The following is a 19,456-nucleotide window of genomic DNA, read 5'->3' on the forward strand; positions in this document are numbered from 1 at the left end:
TAAAAGTATTGTTAATAAACATTGTAATTTTATATAACTGTAGTCTGAAAGCTTACTCAATCATCGTAACAATCATGCTTTTAATTTTACTATCAATATAAATTTATACCTTTATTAACAAACGTTTCTCTTTTATCATAATTATTAATAATTTAATAAAAATATTTATACACACATATATATATATATATATATATATATAATAAATAATAGTATATATATATATAAATTATAACTGAAATTATATATATGAATAAATATCGTCCATTTAATTTGTGGACATTCCTTTTATACTATATATAATATTAAACTTTTTGAAATTAACTTCTACAATACTATATTTAATAATATCCAATGTTAGTCAAGCACTAATTACTACTTATAAAAATAGTTTTATTATATTTTATATCAATTAGATTACTATTGTCAAATTTTTATCTTTGATCTAGTTGAAAATATAATTGCATTTATACTTTTTATTTGAAAATACCTTTTTTAATAAAATTTACCAACTGCTTTAATAAATATTTTTAAATAATAATAAATTTTATTTATTTTTATTCTTTTGTAGATACAAAAATTTTGATTGTATAATTTGCTTATATTCATATATATATATATTTTTTTTTCTTGAAATTGTACTATTACATCAATATGATTAAAAGATTATTTTTGGTAATTATCTTTGTTTCAATAACAAAAGTTGTACTTAATTGTGCTCCACCAGGTTTTGTTCCTAGTCAAGATCCAAGTAAGTATTATAATATTATTATAATTTTAAAAAATATATTTTAGCTAATGTTAATGCTAGATGTTCAGATTTAATTTTGTATCCTGTTAGTGCTGTTGATCAAAGTGACCAATATAGATTTGACTATTCAGATGTATCATTTGGTAATACACATAATCAAGGTGCTACAGTTGCTATAACATGTACAGCTGGTGGACAATTGGCTACAGTTGAAGGATATGATCAACAAAGATCCTCAATTACTGCTGCTCCAACGATAATTGCAACATGTACTAATGTTGGTGGTTCACAATATACATGGACAATTTTGGGAAGAATTCTTCAATTTGTTGACTGCCGTTTTTAAATAATCTATAAAAAAAAATTTATATGTAATATAATGATAAGTTAACATTATTTAAAATTGACGTTTATGTAGACGATTGTCCGTATATTAACAGTAAAAGGTTATTATTTATATTATAATGATATCATAAAAAAAAAAATACTTAGGACAACTGTCTATCATTTTTACCATCATTTTTATTTTTTTCGCAAAAAAAAATATTCAATAAACAATTATTAAAAAAAAAGTTTATTCAATTTTAAACAGTTACAATCATTTGAAAAAACATAATTATTTAATTTATATATATTTGAAGTTCTGTTCAAAATATCAGATACAATAACACTTTCCGACATCATAAAATTTTTGTCTCTTTGTCAAAAAAAAATCTTACAATATTAAATTTTATTTTAAAAAACAATTCATCATATTTTTATTTATCTTTTTAATCTGTTGATAATTACTCCAAATATATTTCATTTTGAATAACTTCGTTTTCTTAATAAACAGCTTAATGGAGAAAATTCACATTCATCCCAACCAAATCCACTCATTTGTAATGGTCTTTCTCTTTTATAATGATTCTTTCCAGACATGTATCGTGGTACATCATTGTAATCAGTTGGTATTTCACCATTATTCAAATGATTATTCTAGAAAATATAAATAAATTTAAAATATATAAAAAAACACTTACATCAATTATATGCCCATTTCCATAATAAGCAGTAAAAGTAAGAAAAGTTATGATAAAAAAAATATAGAATGAGAATGTATTCATTGTTTACTTTTGATTTAGTAGAAAAAGTGGAATCTACAAAATGAGAAAATATATAAATAAAAATAAATAAAGAAATGAAAAGTTTATATTTATCCATAACAGCAAGAGACTATTAATTAAAATAAAATTTTATTTAAATAAAGTTAATATAAATATATTTAAATCTTTTAATGAAAGTAATTTAAAAAGAAGAATATATTTTTTATAAGTACAACAATTCATATTAATATTTTTAAATGTTATCATTGTTATAATAATTAAGTAATAATATTAAAGAAAGAAAATCAAAAAATGACATAAGATTTAATTATTGTAGTGTTTTTGTAGAAGAATAATGTATGACAATCAAAATAATATTAAAAAAAAATTATTATTATTTAAATTTAATAATGAGAAAAAAAAGTTCCTACGATATAAGAAAATAAAAATAGAATTCTTATTATATATTTTATTTAACAAAAGGAGCACTGTAATAACATTTTAAAAATTAATTTCTATAAAAAAAAAATAATGTAATTGTTAATTATGTTTTTTTAAAATAAGTGTAAAAAATGTATTCAAAAATCAGACATCCTCAACGGATACATAAAAAGTAAGAAAGGATGTTTTCACAATTATTACTCTAAAATGTATTGTTTTTTTTTTTTTTAGAAATATAGTGTAACGATGCTTAAAGAATTTAGTATTTAAACAGGTGATAAATTGACATGAATTTTAAGAAACATTTAACATTTTTTTTTACATTTATAATCACTATTAAGTGACTATTTTTGTCCAAACATTATAAAATATTATTTAAGGGTGGTGAAAACAAATTAAGCGTGTAATATTTTTTTTATTAATATTATACTATCCTAACGTCATTGTTATTTTTCTTATCCCATAGAATGTAAGGATTGTTTTCCAATAATATTAAAAAGATGATTAAATGTTAATAATTAAAATTATTTAGTTAGAAAAATTTTTATGACAATTTTTTCGTTATCTTTTTAACATTTATAATAAAATTACTCAAAAATTTTATCCAAAAATAAACATTACAATTTATATTATAACTACAATTTATTTTATATAAAGAATAATATCGTGACTGGTAGGTAATAAATATATAGTAATTTATCAAATAAATGAGAGTTTTATTTTATTTTATTTCAATTTAAATGATATATAAATATATAAAGAATAAAAATATTTTGGTAATTTTAATAAAATAGAAAAATTATTATCATGAAAGTAAATTCTTAATTTTGTTAAAAATCAATAATTATAACAACCTGATCCAATGATGTTCACGAATTACATTTTGAGTATAATCATTTTTTTTTACAAAAAAAAAGTAAAAATAAAATATTAGATACAGAAAATTCTTTATTAAAAGAAGCTGATATTTTTGACCAAATAACATATTATTATGCTAATTGTTTCTCTATAAAAAAAAATATTTCTTTCCCTGCAAAGTGATAAGATCTTTTTTTTTTATCTTTCTGTTAGCGAAGAATTTTTTTTTTTTGATAACTGGAATGAAGTTTTAAATCTATATATATATAATAATATATATTAAAATTGCAAATATATAAATCTATATTTATATATATTGTTATACTTTTTTTTTAAGTTTAACTAATAATTAATTATAAGCGGTGATGAGTTGTTTTTTTTTTCTTTTCTTTTACTTTTGTGAAAATGCCATCTACATATATAACAAAAAAAAAAGAATGTTCCAAAAGTATATATTAAATGTTGCAAAACAATTACCAAACACGGCACTTTTCGACTGGATTCATGTGACTTCCTGGTGGGCAATTAAACGCTTTAGCAAAGTCATACGAATTTGAAAGAGGACCTTTAACTCTTATTGGACCTGGAGAATGCTCTGATGTACGTAATTTCCTAATTGCTTCTTTATCATTCATTGCTCCACACCATATCTAAAATAAATTTTATATAAAAATAATGTAAATAATAAATATTTTACTTACCTGAGCATAATTAAGGAAAAATAATTGATCATGAGTAAGATTTACACCTGGTAATTTTTGTGGTGGTGAATGCCTACTTTCATATCTTTTATATGCTCTATAAGCTTGTTTTAATCCACCATTATCAGCAATATTTTCACCTTTAGTACTTCTACCATTAATTCTCATTGATATTTGATCTAAAAAATAATTAGAATATTGTTCTTCAATACATTGCGCTTTCTCCTCAAAACGTTTAATTGTAGTATTATCCCACCATTGTCTAATATTACCAACACTATCATAGAGACGACCTCTATCATCAAAACCATGTGTAATTTCATGTCCAATAACAACACCAATACCACCAAAATTCATAGAACTTGGAAAATGTTTGTCATAAAAGACAGGTTGTAATATACCAGCTGGAAAAATAATTTCATTAGTATTAGGTGAATAAAAAGCATTAACTAATGCAGCACCAGCAACCCATCTTTCTCTATCAACGGGTAATTTTATTCTTTCTAAAGCATCATGTTGATACATTTCATAAAACTGAAATTTAGTACGATAATAATCTCCTGGAAATACTTTATAATGTTGATATTCTTTATCAACTGCTTTTGTATCATTTAGATAATCAGGATATCCAATTTTTTGACTCATACTTCTAACTTTAATTTTAGCAAAATCTTTTGTCTCTTCTGAAAGCCAATCTTCACTTTCAAGAAGTTCAACAAATGATTCCATAATTAATGTTATCATTTCTTCAACTTGTTTTTTAGCTTCATGATCAAAATGATTTCTAATATAAACACTTGATGTTGCCATTGGTAAAAGCATATTTATTCTTGATATACATCCATGCCAACGAAGTTTGGGAACTTGCATAAGATTAAGAGTTTGATAAAATTTAAATATAGTAAAAGCAAATGGATCTGGAAGATCTCTTACCATTGCTTTATAAAACCAACACCAATTTAAATAATTAACAATAGTTCTAAATTTATTATTATTATTAATATATTTTTTTTTTACCTTTTGTCATATTTTGGTAAAAGTTCATTAAGTTTATAAACAAAATCAATACCATATATAACAATTTGTGTACTATCATCAAAAATAATCTTTTTACCATTAGTATCAGGAATTTTTTCAAATAAAGTATCAAAAAATAATATCCAATCAAAATTAGGTAATTTTTTTTTCATTTCTCCAAGAGTTATTTTATTATACATATCAGCAATATCATGTCGTTGTTCTTCTGTAGCAGTAACCTAAAAATAAAAGAGATAAATGTTTGCCTAATACACATATACATTTTCGTTGTATGATGAATCGCTCACATTTGCTAATTGAGTTTCAAATGCAAGTATTTCTTTAGCACTTTGATTAACAGATTCACTACTAGCATCTAATAATAATAAAACATCAGTTATTAATGTAACATATGCCTGTCTTTCATCTTCAGCTTCATCCATTATATAAAAATCTCTGGCAAATAAATTTAAAGCTGGTTGATCAAGGAGAATAATATGTTTTTCTGAATTTTTATCATCTGGTTGAACAGATGCCTTAAATAAGCTATCTGCTTTAAATTGCGACACCATTTTACCATATAAATGTTCAATTTTAATATCACTAACATCAACATCAGGATCTAATGCTGGCCATCCACCAAAACTTTCAATTACTTCATTAAAAACACTTCTCCATGTGCTCATAATTTGACCTAAAAATAATTTATTTTATTAATTTTTAAAATAATAATTACTTGAATTTAAACATAAATTATAAAATCCTTTAGCTTTTTTAACTGCTTCACCATCTAATCCTTCAATCACTTTTTCTTCCAATAATTCTTTTAATGCTAATTCTAGATCATGTCCAAGATTTTCAAAATTAGAAACTGATGGAGCATCATCTGGTATAGGATTATTTTTCATCCAATTTCCGCAGGCATATGCATAAAAATCATCACATGGATTTGCAGAAGCATTCATTGATGATAAAATAACAGATGCTAAAATTATTTTTGTAATTATTTTTTTAAATTTATTTTTAAAATAAATATTATATTTTTTTAAAATAATTATATATTAAAATTTTCTGTTTATTTATTTTTTTATATAAAAAATATGTTCTTATGTTTATTTTCATATGTGTAAAATGTTTTTTTTTAATAAGCATCTTTTATCTTAAGTATCAATAATTCTTTAAAAACATTGTAATATTAAGATTTTTTTTAATAAATTATAACTTTTAAAACTTATTTTTAATAATTTTTGAAAAATTAAATTTCAATATAACATCTAAAAGTAAAAAAATTTTTTGTAACCAAAGTATTGGCAATATATTTCAATAATTTTCTTAAATTTTATAAATAAAACTTTTTTTAAAATTGATAAACAAATTTTTATCTTAGTTCTAAGTACCTATTTTAAATACTTCATAAATAAATTTATTTCAAGATAAAAAAAATAATTTATGACGCTTTTGTATATTCAAAAAATTTTTTAAAAGTCAATTAAAATCAATTTATTTAAATTTCATTTATAATTAACAAATCTCATGTGGATTATTAATTTTTCTTTCTTGTAATTTAAAATAATAAATTATTTAAAATAAATTTATCCTGATGATCTATTATTTTAGGAAAAAAAAATAATTGATAATTATAAAATATTTATATTTAATATTGACATCAATAAAATTACCTGTTCGAATACAACCAGATGACAAACAGATGTCTGGAGTCGACTTGAAATAAAACATTCCAACTGCTGCAGACATTATAGCAAAAAGAATAATAAAAATTATTAGCAAACATAGTAAAATTTTATTTATTCCACCATTTTTTTTTTTTTCAGAAACAACAACTTCTTTTGGTAAAACTTCTGTCCCAACCTCAGTATCATTAACCATTTTTATACAAAAAAAATAAACAAATTTTTTTTTATTTTATTATAAAATGATTAATTCTTTTTGTTTTATTAATATCAATGTTATATTTTTATCACAATTGTAAAAACGATTTTAAAGCCGTTTTTTTTGTACGGTATTAAAAAGTATTGTAATTGTACAATACTTAAAAAAAAATATTTTTTTTTATCTTTTTTTTTACAATTTTCTTAAAAATAAAATCTTCCAATAAAATCTATCAAAATAGCTTTAGTAAAATTTAATTAAAATTTTTAATTTAACCTTTTCGAAAAAATAAACAAATATTATAAATAATAATAAAAACTAAAAAAAATATATTAAAACATAGTGAAAGATTAGAATAATTTTGTTAAAAAATGTATATTATATCAAAAGATATGTAATTATTATAGTGATAAAAGAAATTGTTTTGTTATTTAAAATGATAAAATAAAGAGTATGCTAACCAATGCTAAATCAAATATTTATTAGATTTAAGAGCACTTTAATAAGATGCCGGCATTAAAGATAAGATCATATATATTAAATATATATATATATATATTTTAGGACAGAAAATATATAGATTTTGTCGTTAGAGTTATAAAGAAGAAACAATTGTTTTAATGTCATCAGATGGATAAATAAAATAAAAATAAATAACGTTATTAGGTGAAATAATTGTACCATAAACATGAGATCAAAATATATTATACTTAAGAACATCTTTTACACATCTGAGGTTGTCAAAAGTGGTTAAAGATAATATAAGTGATCTTAAAATATAGGATCCTAAATATTAATGTTTGATAATGTCATTTATTATTATATCACTCAAACTTGTTATATTACAGCAATAATTTTTTTTAACAGGTCCTAAGATTAAAATAATATTAAAATAAATTTTATATAAATATATGTTGGTAATAGTATAAAATATGGTAGACGGAGAGAACAACTGAAAGGAAGAGAGTTATCTTAAAAAATATAAGCGATAAATACCCAAGAGATAGAAAATCTGTTAAAATACATCTTTAATATTATATAGTAATATATTTTAAAAGTAACACTAGAAAAGATTAACTTAACATGTTTTAAACTTTCTTAATATGTATATATTGCAGTTATCAAAAGAGAAGTTCTGATGGATTTTTTAAACAACCTACTATACCATAATGTCAATTTATATAATCTTCAAAAAATTTTTCTTTATATTTCTTTCAAATAAATATATGTTTATTTGATTTTTCAGGAAGTAAAGCTATAATAAGCTTTGACTTTAATTAATATATATAAGAAAAATTAAAAATAATGTTTATTGGAAGTTTAAAAAGATACATCATTATAATTTTATGGTAAATCGTTTTTAAGTTGGGTAAAATTTAATAAACAAATCAAGATGTGTCAAGATATATATAAATATATATATATATATATATATATATATATATATATTCTTAAAGAAATGTATTTTCTTCTTTTTTTTTAACATTTTTAAGAAATAGTAATTTAAGTTAATTCTTTTTGAGGAATCATTAAAAACAATAAGAAAAATTTATTTAGGAAATAGCTAAATATAATGTGTATACGACAAGAAGTAAAAGTTTTGTTTGGTTACTTTATAAATAATAATATAATAAGAAAAGAATTCATCAAAACAAGATTGTTGATTAAAAAATTGTAAACTATTGTCTAGGAAAAGACATAATAATGCCATATTTGGGGAGCTTCTAAAATATGTTAAATTTTATTATCACATTATTAATAGAATAGTCTGTTTATTAGTTTAAAATATTTGTTATCTTTATTTAATTATAAAAGAGAGAACAATAGTAAAATTACAAATAAAGCTTTCCTATTAAAAATAATATTATCAAAATTCTTTTTATTTCCTTATATTTATCTTTTCTTATTATTATACATATATATAAAGTTAAATTTAACTACCAAAAAGAATATCATTAATATTATTGTATTAAAAAGTTAAAATTATACTCCAAAATCATGGGAGTATGTTTAATATGAATTTATTTTTTTTTTTTATAAATAAACACATTTATATTTTATTTAAAAATAAAAAATAAGTATTAATAAAAAATACTGTATCAAAAGTCTATTTGTAATGACAGTATTTCATAAATTTTAAATTAAAAATAAGAAAACAAAATTTATACAATTCATATTTATTTTTACTATCATAAAATGAAGTTTAAGATTAATTATAAATATCAAAATAGATTTTAACAATTTGGGAGACTTTTATTATACTAAATATATAAAATTTATTTTAAAGTTGCATGACAATATGAATCAATTGTCAAAGCATTAAATATAATTTTCTACCAAAAATATGATTATAAAAAGTTAATAATTAAAAATTTTTTTTATATAGAAAAAAAATTTAAATTATAAGTGATCTTTTATAATAATATAAAAGATTAAATTTGTACCTTAAAATTATTTAAACAACAATATTTTTTATAATTCCATTTAAATGTGAATAATTTTTAAATAAAATTTATGACAATAGAAGAGTGTAATAAATTAGCATTTATTTGTAAAGATAAAAAAAAATTAACAATATTTATGATTTTTGAGACGAATGAGATATCTTTCTTTCTTTTAATAATTTTAAAAGAGACATTAAAACAAAATAGTTTAATTTTTTAACTCAAAAACTTTTAATTCTTTTCACCATAAATCAAATTATGTATTTCCTAGAATAACTTATATTTCGTGCACTATTACAATACAGAATAATTTTCTTTTCATTACAAAATATCTTCTCTTTATTTTTTTTTAATTATTTCCCTAAACCATTGATGCTTAAAACTTCAATAAAAATACTATTTTTTATATTAAAAGTTTAAGAAAACTGACAATTTTTTTTATAGATAAATGACATATTTTATTACCCTATTCATTTTAAAAAAGAATAATTTAAATACTGAGTATAAAATATATTTAAATATGATAAAATAATTATTTAAAAAAAAAAAGTAATAAATAAAATAGCATATAAAATATATGTATATATCATTAATTTATATTTATCACTACATAATTTAAATATAATAAGAAATTCAAAAATAACATTTAAATTATATTTTTTTAAATAATTACTTAGAAATATTTTAAAAATATTTACAAAAATATTACTATTGACAAGTTATTTAAACTTATTTTAATTGGTATAATAAAATTTTTACTTGATTTTTTAGTTGATTGTTTAATGATAACAACAACCAAAAAAAAAGCCTTTCTCTTTCTATTCTTATAATTACTTTACCAAAAAAAATTAGTCTTTTTCTAATAATTTAACAATCTATGTTATAAACAATTTTTAAATACTATCTTTCTATTTTTAATGAGGGTATTTATCTTTTTTTTTTAAAAAATAATAAAAAAAAAATAATTTGTTTATATACATATATATATCTATATATAATAAATTTTATAAAAAAAATTTGCAATAATAAATTTTTAAGACAACTGGAAATAATTATGATCTAAAAGAATCATTTCAAATTTTTCATTTATAAAAAATTTGATTGTTCAAAATACAATAAATATTAACAGATAAGTATTTTTTTTCCTTTTTTTTAAATTATATTTTTTTTTAATTAAAAAAAAAATATAATAATTCTTTTTTTGATCATTTAAATAGTTTGAAGTCTATCTTCTTTTGATAATAAAATACCATTATTTTTTACCTCATTATGTATCAAAACATCTGCTTTTTTTGGATGCATTTTCTCGAAGATTAATTTATCTAAATAAGTTACAGGAAATTCAAATGCACATGCTATAAAGAATGCCACAAAGTAGGATGCTGTTGCTGCAACTGAAAATAATGTTAACATTTGAAATGTTGATGTAAAATGAAATGGATGTGGTCTACTAAAATTGTATAGTTGAAGAATAATGGGATGCATTAGGTATGTACAAAAGGTCAATTTACTTAATGGAACAAATGCTTTCCATCCTAAAATTTTTTTAACTAAACCACCATTACCAGTTGAACATGCAAATATTACCCAACCTAAACTTAATGAAAACATTGGACCACCAAAAAGTGTATAAAATATTAAATGAAATTTGGTTATTTCTCCTGTTGATGAGTATGGATACATACCAAATACTGAATAAAAACCCATTATTGTTGATATACTCCATAAAAGGTAAAGTTTCCATTTTGGCATTGTATATTTTAATTTATATTTATAAAGAAAATATCCAACCATTATACCAATCATATATGGACCACATCTGGCATATGGTTTAACATAAACATTTGTCCAGAATTCATCTATTAAACGAACAATTTGAAGTTTTGTTGTTAATATAGGTCCTGGTGGATATCCTTTTATTAATGTTATAATTAATCTATATATTGATGAAATAATTATTGTTCCACAACATCCAATAATACCAATTTTTTCATTATAATTTAATAATAACATATATATTGGTGAAATAATATATAATTGAAAATCATTAGCTAAATACCATGACCATCCCATACATTGTTCAACATCTTGTAATAAAAAATTATTCATATAAATTAAATTTGTCCACCATGATTTACGACAATAATTTAATTCAATTGGTCGCCAAAATGGACCATTAGATAAATGTGTAAATACTGTTATATTTAATATTATAACAACAATATATACTGGTGTTAATCTTATATATCTTCGTAAATAAAATATTACCCAAAATGATATTTTTTTAACATTAATTGAATGTTTCATTATTATATTACCATCATTATCTAATTTTGGTGCCATAACTTTTTTAAAAAAAAGATATGATGTTAACATACCAGATAATAGAAAAAATGAATCAACAGCTAATGGTGCTTGAATTATTATTTGATTATGAAATATTTTAGGAAAATTTTTAAGTGTTTGTAATACATTATCAGCAGTTAATGATGTACATATGTACCAATATGTATGTCCAAGTATAATCCACATCATTGAAAGAACTCTGGCACCATGAAGACAATCTATTTGATCAGTTATTTTATTTTTTGCTAATACATATTTTCCATTACTATATATAGAAAATGCTAAAAGTATATGTATAAATATACTATCAATATTTGATTGTCCATTAATATTAATTGATGGTTGATGAACATAAATATCATAAAATGTTCCAAATATTATTGTACCAAAAATTGCAGTTAAAAAATATATAACATACATTGATGTTCTATCAAATATAATACTATTTTCAGCTTTTTCACTTGAACATGTAACATTAACATTACATATTAATTTTGAACCTGATAATGATTCAATTTTTTCATAAAAAAATTTTAATATTGATTTTATATCATATTCTGTACAAGTATCTGGAACACATATACCAAAATTAAGTAATGGTAACATTGTAAAACATTCATTATCCCATTTTGACCATTTTGGTGGTTCTGTTAAATTTTTTTCTTTAATACATGTTAATGTTGGATCTGGTATTTCAGAGGTTGCCATTTGTGTGAGTGGATTATTTCTATTATATGGTTGAAATTGTAATTTACAATATTGTCCTTTCCATTTTTGATTTTGATTTTTAATTACATCAATTTTTCTACATGTATGCCATGATCCTATCCATAAATTATTTCCTGACATAACAGCTGAAGGCACTTTTCCCATTGCATCAACAACTAAAAATTATATAATAATATTAATTTAATTAATTAAAAATATACCATCAAAAATCCATTCATATTCATCAAAATACTTAGAGACATTTGCTTTGCAATTGCAATCATTGCAAGTTTTTTTTTCATTAACCATTCGTGCGTATTGTGTAGTAATATAACCGTAATAAAAAATATCTGCAACACAATTAGGTGAAATATCTAAATTTTTAATTGGTTGTAACAAATCAAGTATCTTAAAAATAGAATCATCATCTCCATTCTTAACACTTTCTGTTGCATTTATAAAATTATATATAATATCTTTAAAAATATCTAATTCAAGTGATAATATTGTATTTGAATCATGAAACATATTATGTAAAATATTACCATCAATTTTTTGATCTTCACTATCATTATCCCATTCATTATTATTATATTCAAATCTTGTACCATAAATTGATAATGATATATAAAGTAATAAAAATAATTTTAGAAAAATAATTAAAGATATTTTCATTTTGATGTATACTAAATATAATATGAAAATTAATTATAATAAAAATGTAACATTAAGCATGTAATAATTATATTTCTTGATTGACAGATTATTGATAAAAAATAATAAAATTATCTATGTTATACTAAAAACTTTAACTAAAATATAATTTTTAATCTTATAATCATAAACTAATAAAGAACAAAATATACTTTTAAACCACAAAATAAATTTATAATAAAAATTTTTATCAAAAAATTATAACGACATTCATATATATATATATATATATAATTATGGGAAAAAATAAATGAAAATCTTCTTTGATTAAGTCATATTAAGATTTTATAATTTATTAGTAAAAAAAAAGTAAAAGTATTAAAATACCATTCATATAACTAATTCATAAAAGTATTTTAAAATTTTATATATTTATTTTAAAAAATGTTATATATAAAATTATTTTAGTTGAAAAATTAAATCATTAAATTAGTGATTTGAAAATGTTTTAAGTTAAAAAAATATTTTTAATAACATTGAGAATGAATCATTTATAATAGACAACTAATGTATATTTGGATGATTTATTTTTATAAACAAAATATTGATAATTTTAAAATATTACTATACTAAAAAAAAATATTTTTTTAAATTATTAAAAATATATATCAAAATAATATCAAAAAAACAAAAATTTTTTTACAATCAAAATAAATTTTTTAAAAAAAAAATGTGTGTCTCAAAGAAAGATATCATTTTATTATCCTATAAAAATATTTAAGATATAATTTTTGAGAAATTAAAAATGTTATATATTAGATAATATATTTAAATATAAAATTAATTTTAAATTTTTATTATATTTTTTAATTTTATTACTTAGAAATATTTTAATTTCTTAAATAAAATGATAAAAAATGAAGACATTATTTATTATATATACAGGTTTAAAATTAAATTGTATTTTTTTAAAACAAAAAATTATTTATGCATATAATATTTATAAGAATACATTAAATTTTTAAAAAAGATGATAAGGAAAATAAATGAATTTTATTTTTTTGGAGAATGATTAATGTAATAACATCAAAATAAAGAAATGCATAGTTACTAAAGAATATAAGTTAATGAAGTGAATAAAAAATGAATAATTAATAATAAAAAGACTTTTATAATTAATAGTTTGTTAATTGTCCTTGTACAAAGTTTTATTGAAGTAAAATTTTTAAAGGTTCAATAGATAAAGATAAATATAAAATTATAAAAAAAAAAACTTAATTAAATTTAATTAAAATACATATATTTCTATATATATATACACATGCATATATATCTAATCATACATCTACAAAAATTTAACTTTTTATTTAGAAATTATTATCATATTTAAAGGTAAGATATCTAAATTATATTAAAAAGATGTATTACTTTTTAATAATAAAGTTAGTGATAGATAATCAAATACAGGTAAAAGAACTTTAATATATTTGTTAAACATATTAAATAATATCTTATCTTTATAATTTCAAACTTTCATATACATTTTAATTTAAAGTACATTTTTTTTTAAATGTTATTTTAATGTAGCAAAACTTTCTCTATTTTTTTTATTATTTTATTAAAAAAAAATTTATTATTAAGTAAATAGACATTTTAGTAATTTAAAGAAAGTATGTGTGTATGATATTATCAATAAATTGATACTTTTGAATGATAGTTATTTGTCATTGTCTTTTGTTTATTCCATATATTACAACATTTTGTAACTTATTTTTTAATATAACTTTACAATGTCTGGTCCATTCTTTTATTTAACCATTGTATATTAAATTAATTTATTTAAACTTTACCAGTGAATAAAACATAAATTTGCACTTTTATTTTCTTATCCTACAAAATGACAAAAAAAAATATTAAATATTATTTTTAAAAAAATAAAGTTTTTTTTTTTAAAGTACAAAGAGATAGTATTTAAACAGGGAAAATAATTGGTATTTTATAGAAATAAATGTATAATGATAATTATTATCAATATAATTACTAATATTAAATAGTTTTTATCAAATGTTTTAAATAATCTATAAATTATTATCAATTCTATTTTTCTATAAATATTCATTTTAGTAGTAAATACATATATATATGTATATATATTATACCATTTAACAGTAAATCATAATATCATTAATAAACTCATTTTGACCCCTTCTATTTTTTTCTTTGATAACAAAAGAATGTATATGGAAATTTAATCCATATAAAATAATAGTAGTTTTAATATAATTATTCAGGGATTGTACATAAAAAATTATTTACAAAGAATCAATTATTGCGTTTTTGAAACATTGCTTAATATCATTGAGAACACTCCAACAGGGTAAATATGTTACATCAGCCTAAGAAAAAAGAAAATAAATATTATAAATGATAAAAAAAATAATAATAAATATACCTGAAAATGTGTATCTGGAGTCATTTTACAAAAAGCTAAACATTTTTCTCCTGCTGTTGTTCGAGTAACATTCATTTTTCTACAACAATCTGTATGATCACCATCCTGTGCAGCACATGAAAAAAGATCTCTTCCATATGATTGTGGGCATGGATCAGAACCAAGAAACATTGCTGTTAATATTTTTTTATTTATAATATCAAAATTACATCTTGATTCACATTTTGGGGAGACATTTTTTCTATGGCAACATTTTAAAAATACATCATTAACCACTGTGGAATCTTTTGATGGTGATAAATGTGATACTTGATTTTTTGGTATGATTTTTTTTTCATTTTTATTATCATTTTCTTTTATATTATTTATTATAGGTAATTGTTGAGTTGTTGTTATAATATTATCTGTTGATTGAATTTCTATATTGTCTTGTTTTACATTATTTTCAATTTTATGATTATTTTTATTTGATGGTATTTTTACCTCATCTAGAACATGAAAATTAGATGGTATAAAATTTGTTCCTTTTGTTTCTGAGGCAACACGTACTTTTTGAATAATTGTTTTTTCTGGTAAAAATTTTTCTGGTGGTGGTGGTGGTGGAACATCAGCAGAATTAGTAAATGAACCATCCTGAATATATGTATGTGCTTGATATTGTGGTGATGTTAATTTTTCAATAACTTTTACAACTGTATTAGATCTATATGTTGGTGGAGATATTGTTGGTATATTACTATATTTATATTGTTGTGATTGTTGAGGATAATTGTATTTTTGTTGAGATATTCTTTCTCTCATATCATTATTTGAAGGTAACTGAATAGGACCTGTATTAGGATTTATATTTTGAATTTGATATTGTTGTTGTTGATTATTTTGTTGTGATTCATAGTTATATACCTGTGGCATAGATGATTGTTTCACAATATTATTTTGATAAGGTTGTTGTGAATATTGTGGATATGGTTGTTGAATAAATTGTTGTCGATATTGTTGTTGATGATTTTGGGGTTCAAATACTTGTTGTTGGTATTGTGACTGATATGGTTGTAAATTTTTTATTATCTGTGTTGGTTGATAATTTTGTATTGATGATGGTATCATTGGTTGTTGATATGATTGAGGGTAATATACTTTATTATACTGATGAATTCCAGGATTTTGATAAATTATTTGTTGTTTTTGTTGATTAAAACCATTATACTGATACTGTTGTTGAGGTTGATGAACCGTTTGTGAATATGGATGAAAATTTTGTTGTTGTTGGTTAGGTAATTGATAATACTGTTGTTGATGTGAATATTGTTGAAAATACTGACCAGTAATCAGTGTTGATGCTATAATCAATTAAGGTAAAATGGTATTAAAATAAAAAAGAATATTTTTTATTTTATTAACTTACTTAAAACAATAATTAACAATGGACGGGCCATTCGAAAAACTTGTAAAATTAAATTAGTGAATAGTGTGATGTATAGTTTAACGTGTTATATATATATATATATATATACACTTGATAGAAAATATACGATATAAATTATTGTAATATAAATTAGAAAATAGAAGGCAAAATAATATAGTGCGATGAAATTTTTATGTGTGAGGTTAAAATTTGTGAAGGATAAATGCTGCTCCAAGGTGTATCTGTGGCGCAATAATATTCTTTTCACACAACTCTTGTTTGAAGTGTGGAAGTCGTTGTATTTCAACCCAGATCTTATGTGTCGAGGAACAGCTCTTATTAATTGCCTGTGGGCAAGGCTGATAAAATGTGAATATATGGGAGAAAATGTTTCTATATCATTATTATAGTTAGCCTAGGCGGTCACTTTTCGCAAAAATTTGTAGAATTATAGTAGAAAGCAGTATGATGATGATGATGTTTGCTATGGTTAATTATAAGAATGTATATATTCCTTAAACTGCGCAACCTATTCTTCTAATTTGTTTAAGGAACTCGTTTGAGAAAAGATTAGGTTTATCTATCCTTATATTACAATCAACAAAGGATATATAGAAAATTATATCTTTATTTGACATTAACATTACTTTATATGTATATTATTGTAATATAATTAACATATATAAAAATATCCTTATAAAGCATTTTTAATTTTTATTCTTTATAATACCTAAATTACCTATTTAAATAGTACTCAAAAAAAAAAATTTCAAAAAATTTTAATTACAAAATATAGTAAGGAATTAATATATTTTTATAATTAAAAAATAATAATATAATCTAAAAAAAAAGGTATTTAAAATTTATCATATTATTTTTATAATTCTTTTAAAAGAGAAATTATCAGATATTTGAAAAAAGATTATTTTTTCATTACATATCATTTAAAATAAACAATAAGGAGAAATTAATGTATAATATAAAATGTAATTAATTATTTTTAAAAGAGGATCTATTTCAAGTTTAACATTCCATTTTTCCTGTCAATTGTTATCAAAATAATACAGGTTCCAAGAATTGAAACATAATTTTTGTAATTATATAAGGTTATATAAATTATTTATGGGCAAAAAGATGGAAAATCAAAAAATATTTTCAATGATATCCATTATAATTTATTAATAGTTTGTCACATTATTAAGGAATAAGAAAGATTTTTTGTGATTAACGGAAATATATATTATTTCTTCACCTTATAATGTCTAGTAAGATTTAAAATAATTTTATCCGGTAAGTAGCTTTAAACTTCCTTTTATTAATTACTTTTTATATCAATTTATTTTTATAAATATATTTTTTTTTTAAATTTTCAGGATTTTTATACTAAAATTACTGCATTTTTTTTTAATTCTTTTTTCTATATAAATATAAAACAATATCTTTTTTTTTTACTAATTATAATATTAAATGCCTGAAGCTTAGTAGATAAATAACACTTTGTAACAGGAAAATGTTAATTTTGATTTATACAATAATAACAAATAAAAATGGAGCTATTTTTGATGTGTCTTTTTTTTTTCTAAAAAATTTAATTTACCTACAATTTACATTGATAAGACAAAAAGAATAAAATCAGGTTTATTTGAATTAAAAATTGATTTAAAATAAAGTTAGAATGAAATAATAATTTACCTTGATTTTGAGCTATTATTTCTTTAATTGGAATTTACAAAGATAATGTGAAAAGACCAGTTAACTATAAATGACTACAAACTTAATAAACAAAATTTCATTTTTATCCATTCATAAATCAAAGATAAATGTATTCATTTTTAAAATTTATTATAAAGTACATTTTAAATATATATATATTGTACCTATATTAAAGATTAAAACATATGATAAAATCTTTGAAATTTTAATTTAAAAAAAAAAAGTATTTTGTTGAAGAAATAATTTTATAATTTTTAGAAATTTTTCTTTTTATTTGTATTGTTTGATGTTAAAATTAAAAGTAACATTTAATAATACGTATTCTTATTTGTTATATTATCTTTTTTTTTAAATTAATCTTCTCATTTCTATCATCTATTTGTATTTGATAAAATAAAATGGTTTAATGTTGCAAAATTGATTTATAAATACCATTGTTAACTTTATAAAAAATATATTATTGGTATTTGAAAATGAGTTAAAAAAAATTTGATAAGAAGTAAGTGAAAAATTGTTTGATATTTTAAGTAAACAAATAATGTTTTAAAATAATATTATTTAGTAATTTATATTTCTTTTGTATAATATATAAAATAAAATAATATAACAAAAGACAATTATATTATATTTTAAAGGAAGAACCTTTTAATAATAGATGATTAATAACAAGCTTTATCTTTTATTCTTTTACAAATGTGATACATCCGATCACCATCTAAACCACTTTTCTTCAATTAATACTTTATTATATAATATTTTGAGAACTGGAATTCTTTGTCACATTTGCCAGAGTGTAATATTTTGTCATCAAACAATTGTAAGTATATATATATATATATATATATATATATTTTTGAATTTTTTTTTTATCTAATATAAAAATATATTAGCTACCAATAGTTAGGGATTTGTATAATAAAAATACTACTTTTACATTTAATAAATAAAAAAAATAAATGATTATAAATACAAATAAGTTATTTATTTTATT

General features: G+C 20.1%; 5 protein-coding genes across 5 annotated transcripts; 1 reads left to right on the top strand and 4 right to left on the bottom strand.

Moving 5' to 3' along the window:
• Positions 1-654: 654 nt before the first annotated feature.
• SRAE_X000076300 (Hypothetical protein) lies at positions 655-1,097 on the top strand (the record flags this gene model as incomplete). The annotated part of the gene is made up of 2 exons (XM_024645147.1): positions 655-751; positions 796-1,097. 2 exons carry the CDS (start codon positions 655-657, stop codon positions 1,095-1,097), a joined length of 399 nt encoding a protein of 132 aa, XP_024510634.1.
• Positions 1,098-1,552: 455 nt separating this feature from the next.
• SRAE_X000076400 (Hypothetical protein) lies at positions 1,553-1,857 on the bottom strand (the record flags this gene model as incomplete). The annotated part of the gene is made up of 2 exons (XM_024645148.1): positions 1,553-1,729; positions 1,774-1,857. 2 exons carry the CDS (start codon positions 1,855-1,857, stop codon positions 1,553-1,555), a joined length of 261 nt encoding a protein of 86 aa, XP_024510635.1.
• Positions 1,858-3,608: 1,751 nt separating this feature from the next.
• Positions 3,609-6,740, bottom strand: SRAE_X000076500 (Phosphate-regulating neutral endopeptidase; the record flags this gene model as incomplete). Its single annotated transcript, XM_024645149.1, has 6 exons — positions 3,609-3,785; positions 3,837-4,815; positions 4,854-5,092; positions 5,135-5,547; positions 5,590-5,838; positions 6,533-6,740. The coding sequence occupies 6 exons, from the start codon at positions 6,738-6,740 to the stop codon at positions 3,609-3,611; spliced, it is 2,265 nt and encodes a 754-aa protein (XP_024510636.1).
• A 3,656-nt stretch (positions 6,741-10,396) lies between these two features.
• SRAE_X000076600 (Acyltransferase 3 domain and Nose resistant-to-fluoxetine protein, N-terminal domain-containing protein) lies at positions 10,397-12,916 on the bottom strand (the record flags this gene model as incomplete). Its single annotated transcript, XM_024645150.1, has 2 exons — positions 10,397-12,417; positions 12,463-12,916. 2 exons carry the CDS (start codon positions 12,914-12,916, stop codon positions 10,397-10,399), a joined length of 2,475 nt encoding a protein of 824 aa, XP_024510637.1.
• Positions 12,917-15,207: 2,291 nt separating this feature from the next.
• Positions 15,208-16,783, bottom strand: SRAE_X000076700 (Domain of unknown function DB domain-containing protein; the record flags this gene model as incomplete). Its single annotated transcript, XM_024645151.1, has 3 exons — positions 15,208-15,291; positions 15,348-16,687; positions 16,753-16,783. 3 exons carry the CDS (start codon positions 16,781-16,783, stop codon positions 15,208-15,210), a joined length of 1,455 nt encoding a protein of 484 aa, XP_024510638.1.
• Positions 16,784-19,456: the final 2,673 nt, after the last annotated feature.

Source organism: Strongyloides ratti (assembly GCF_001040885.1).
Source record: "Strongyloides ratti genome assembly S_ratti_ED321, chromosome : X".
In the NCBI taxonomy this organism is placed as follows: Eukaryota; Metazoa; Nematoda; class Chromadorea; order Rhabditida; family Strongyloididae; genus Strongyloides; species Strongyloides ratti.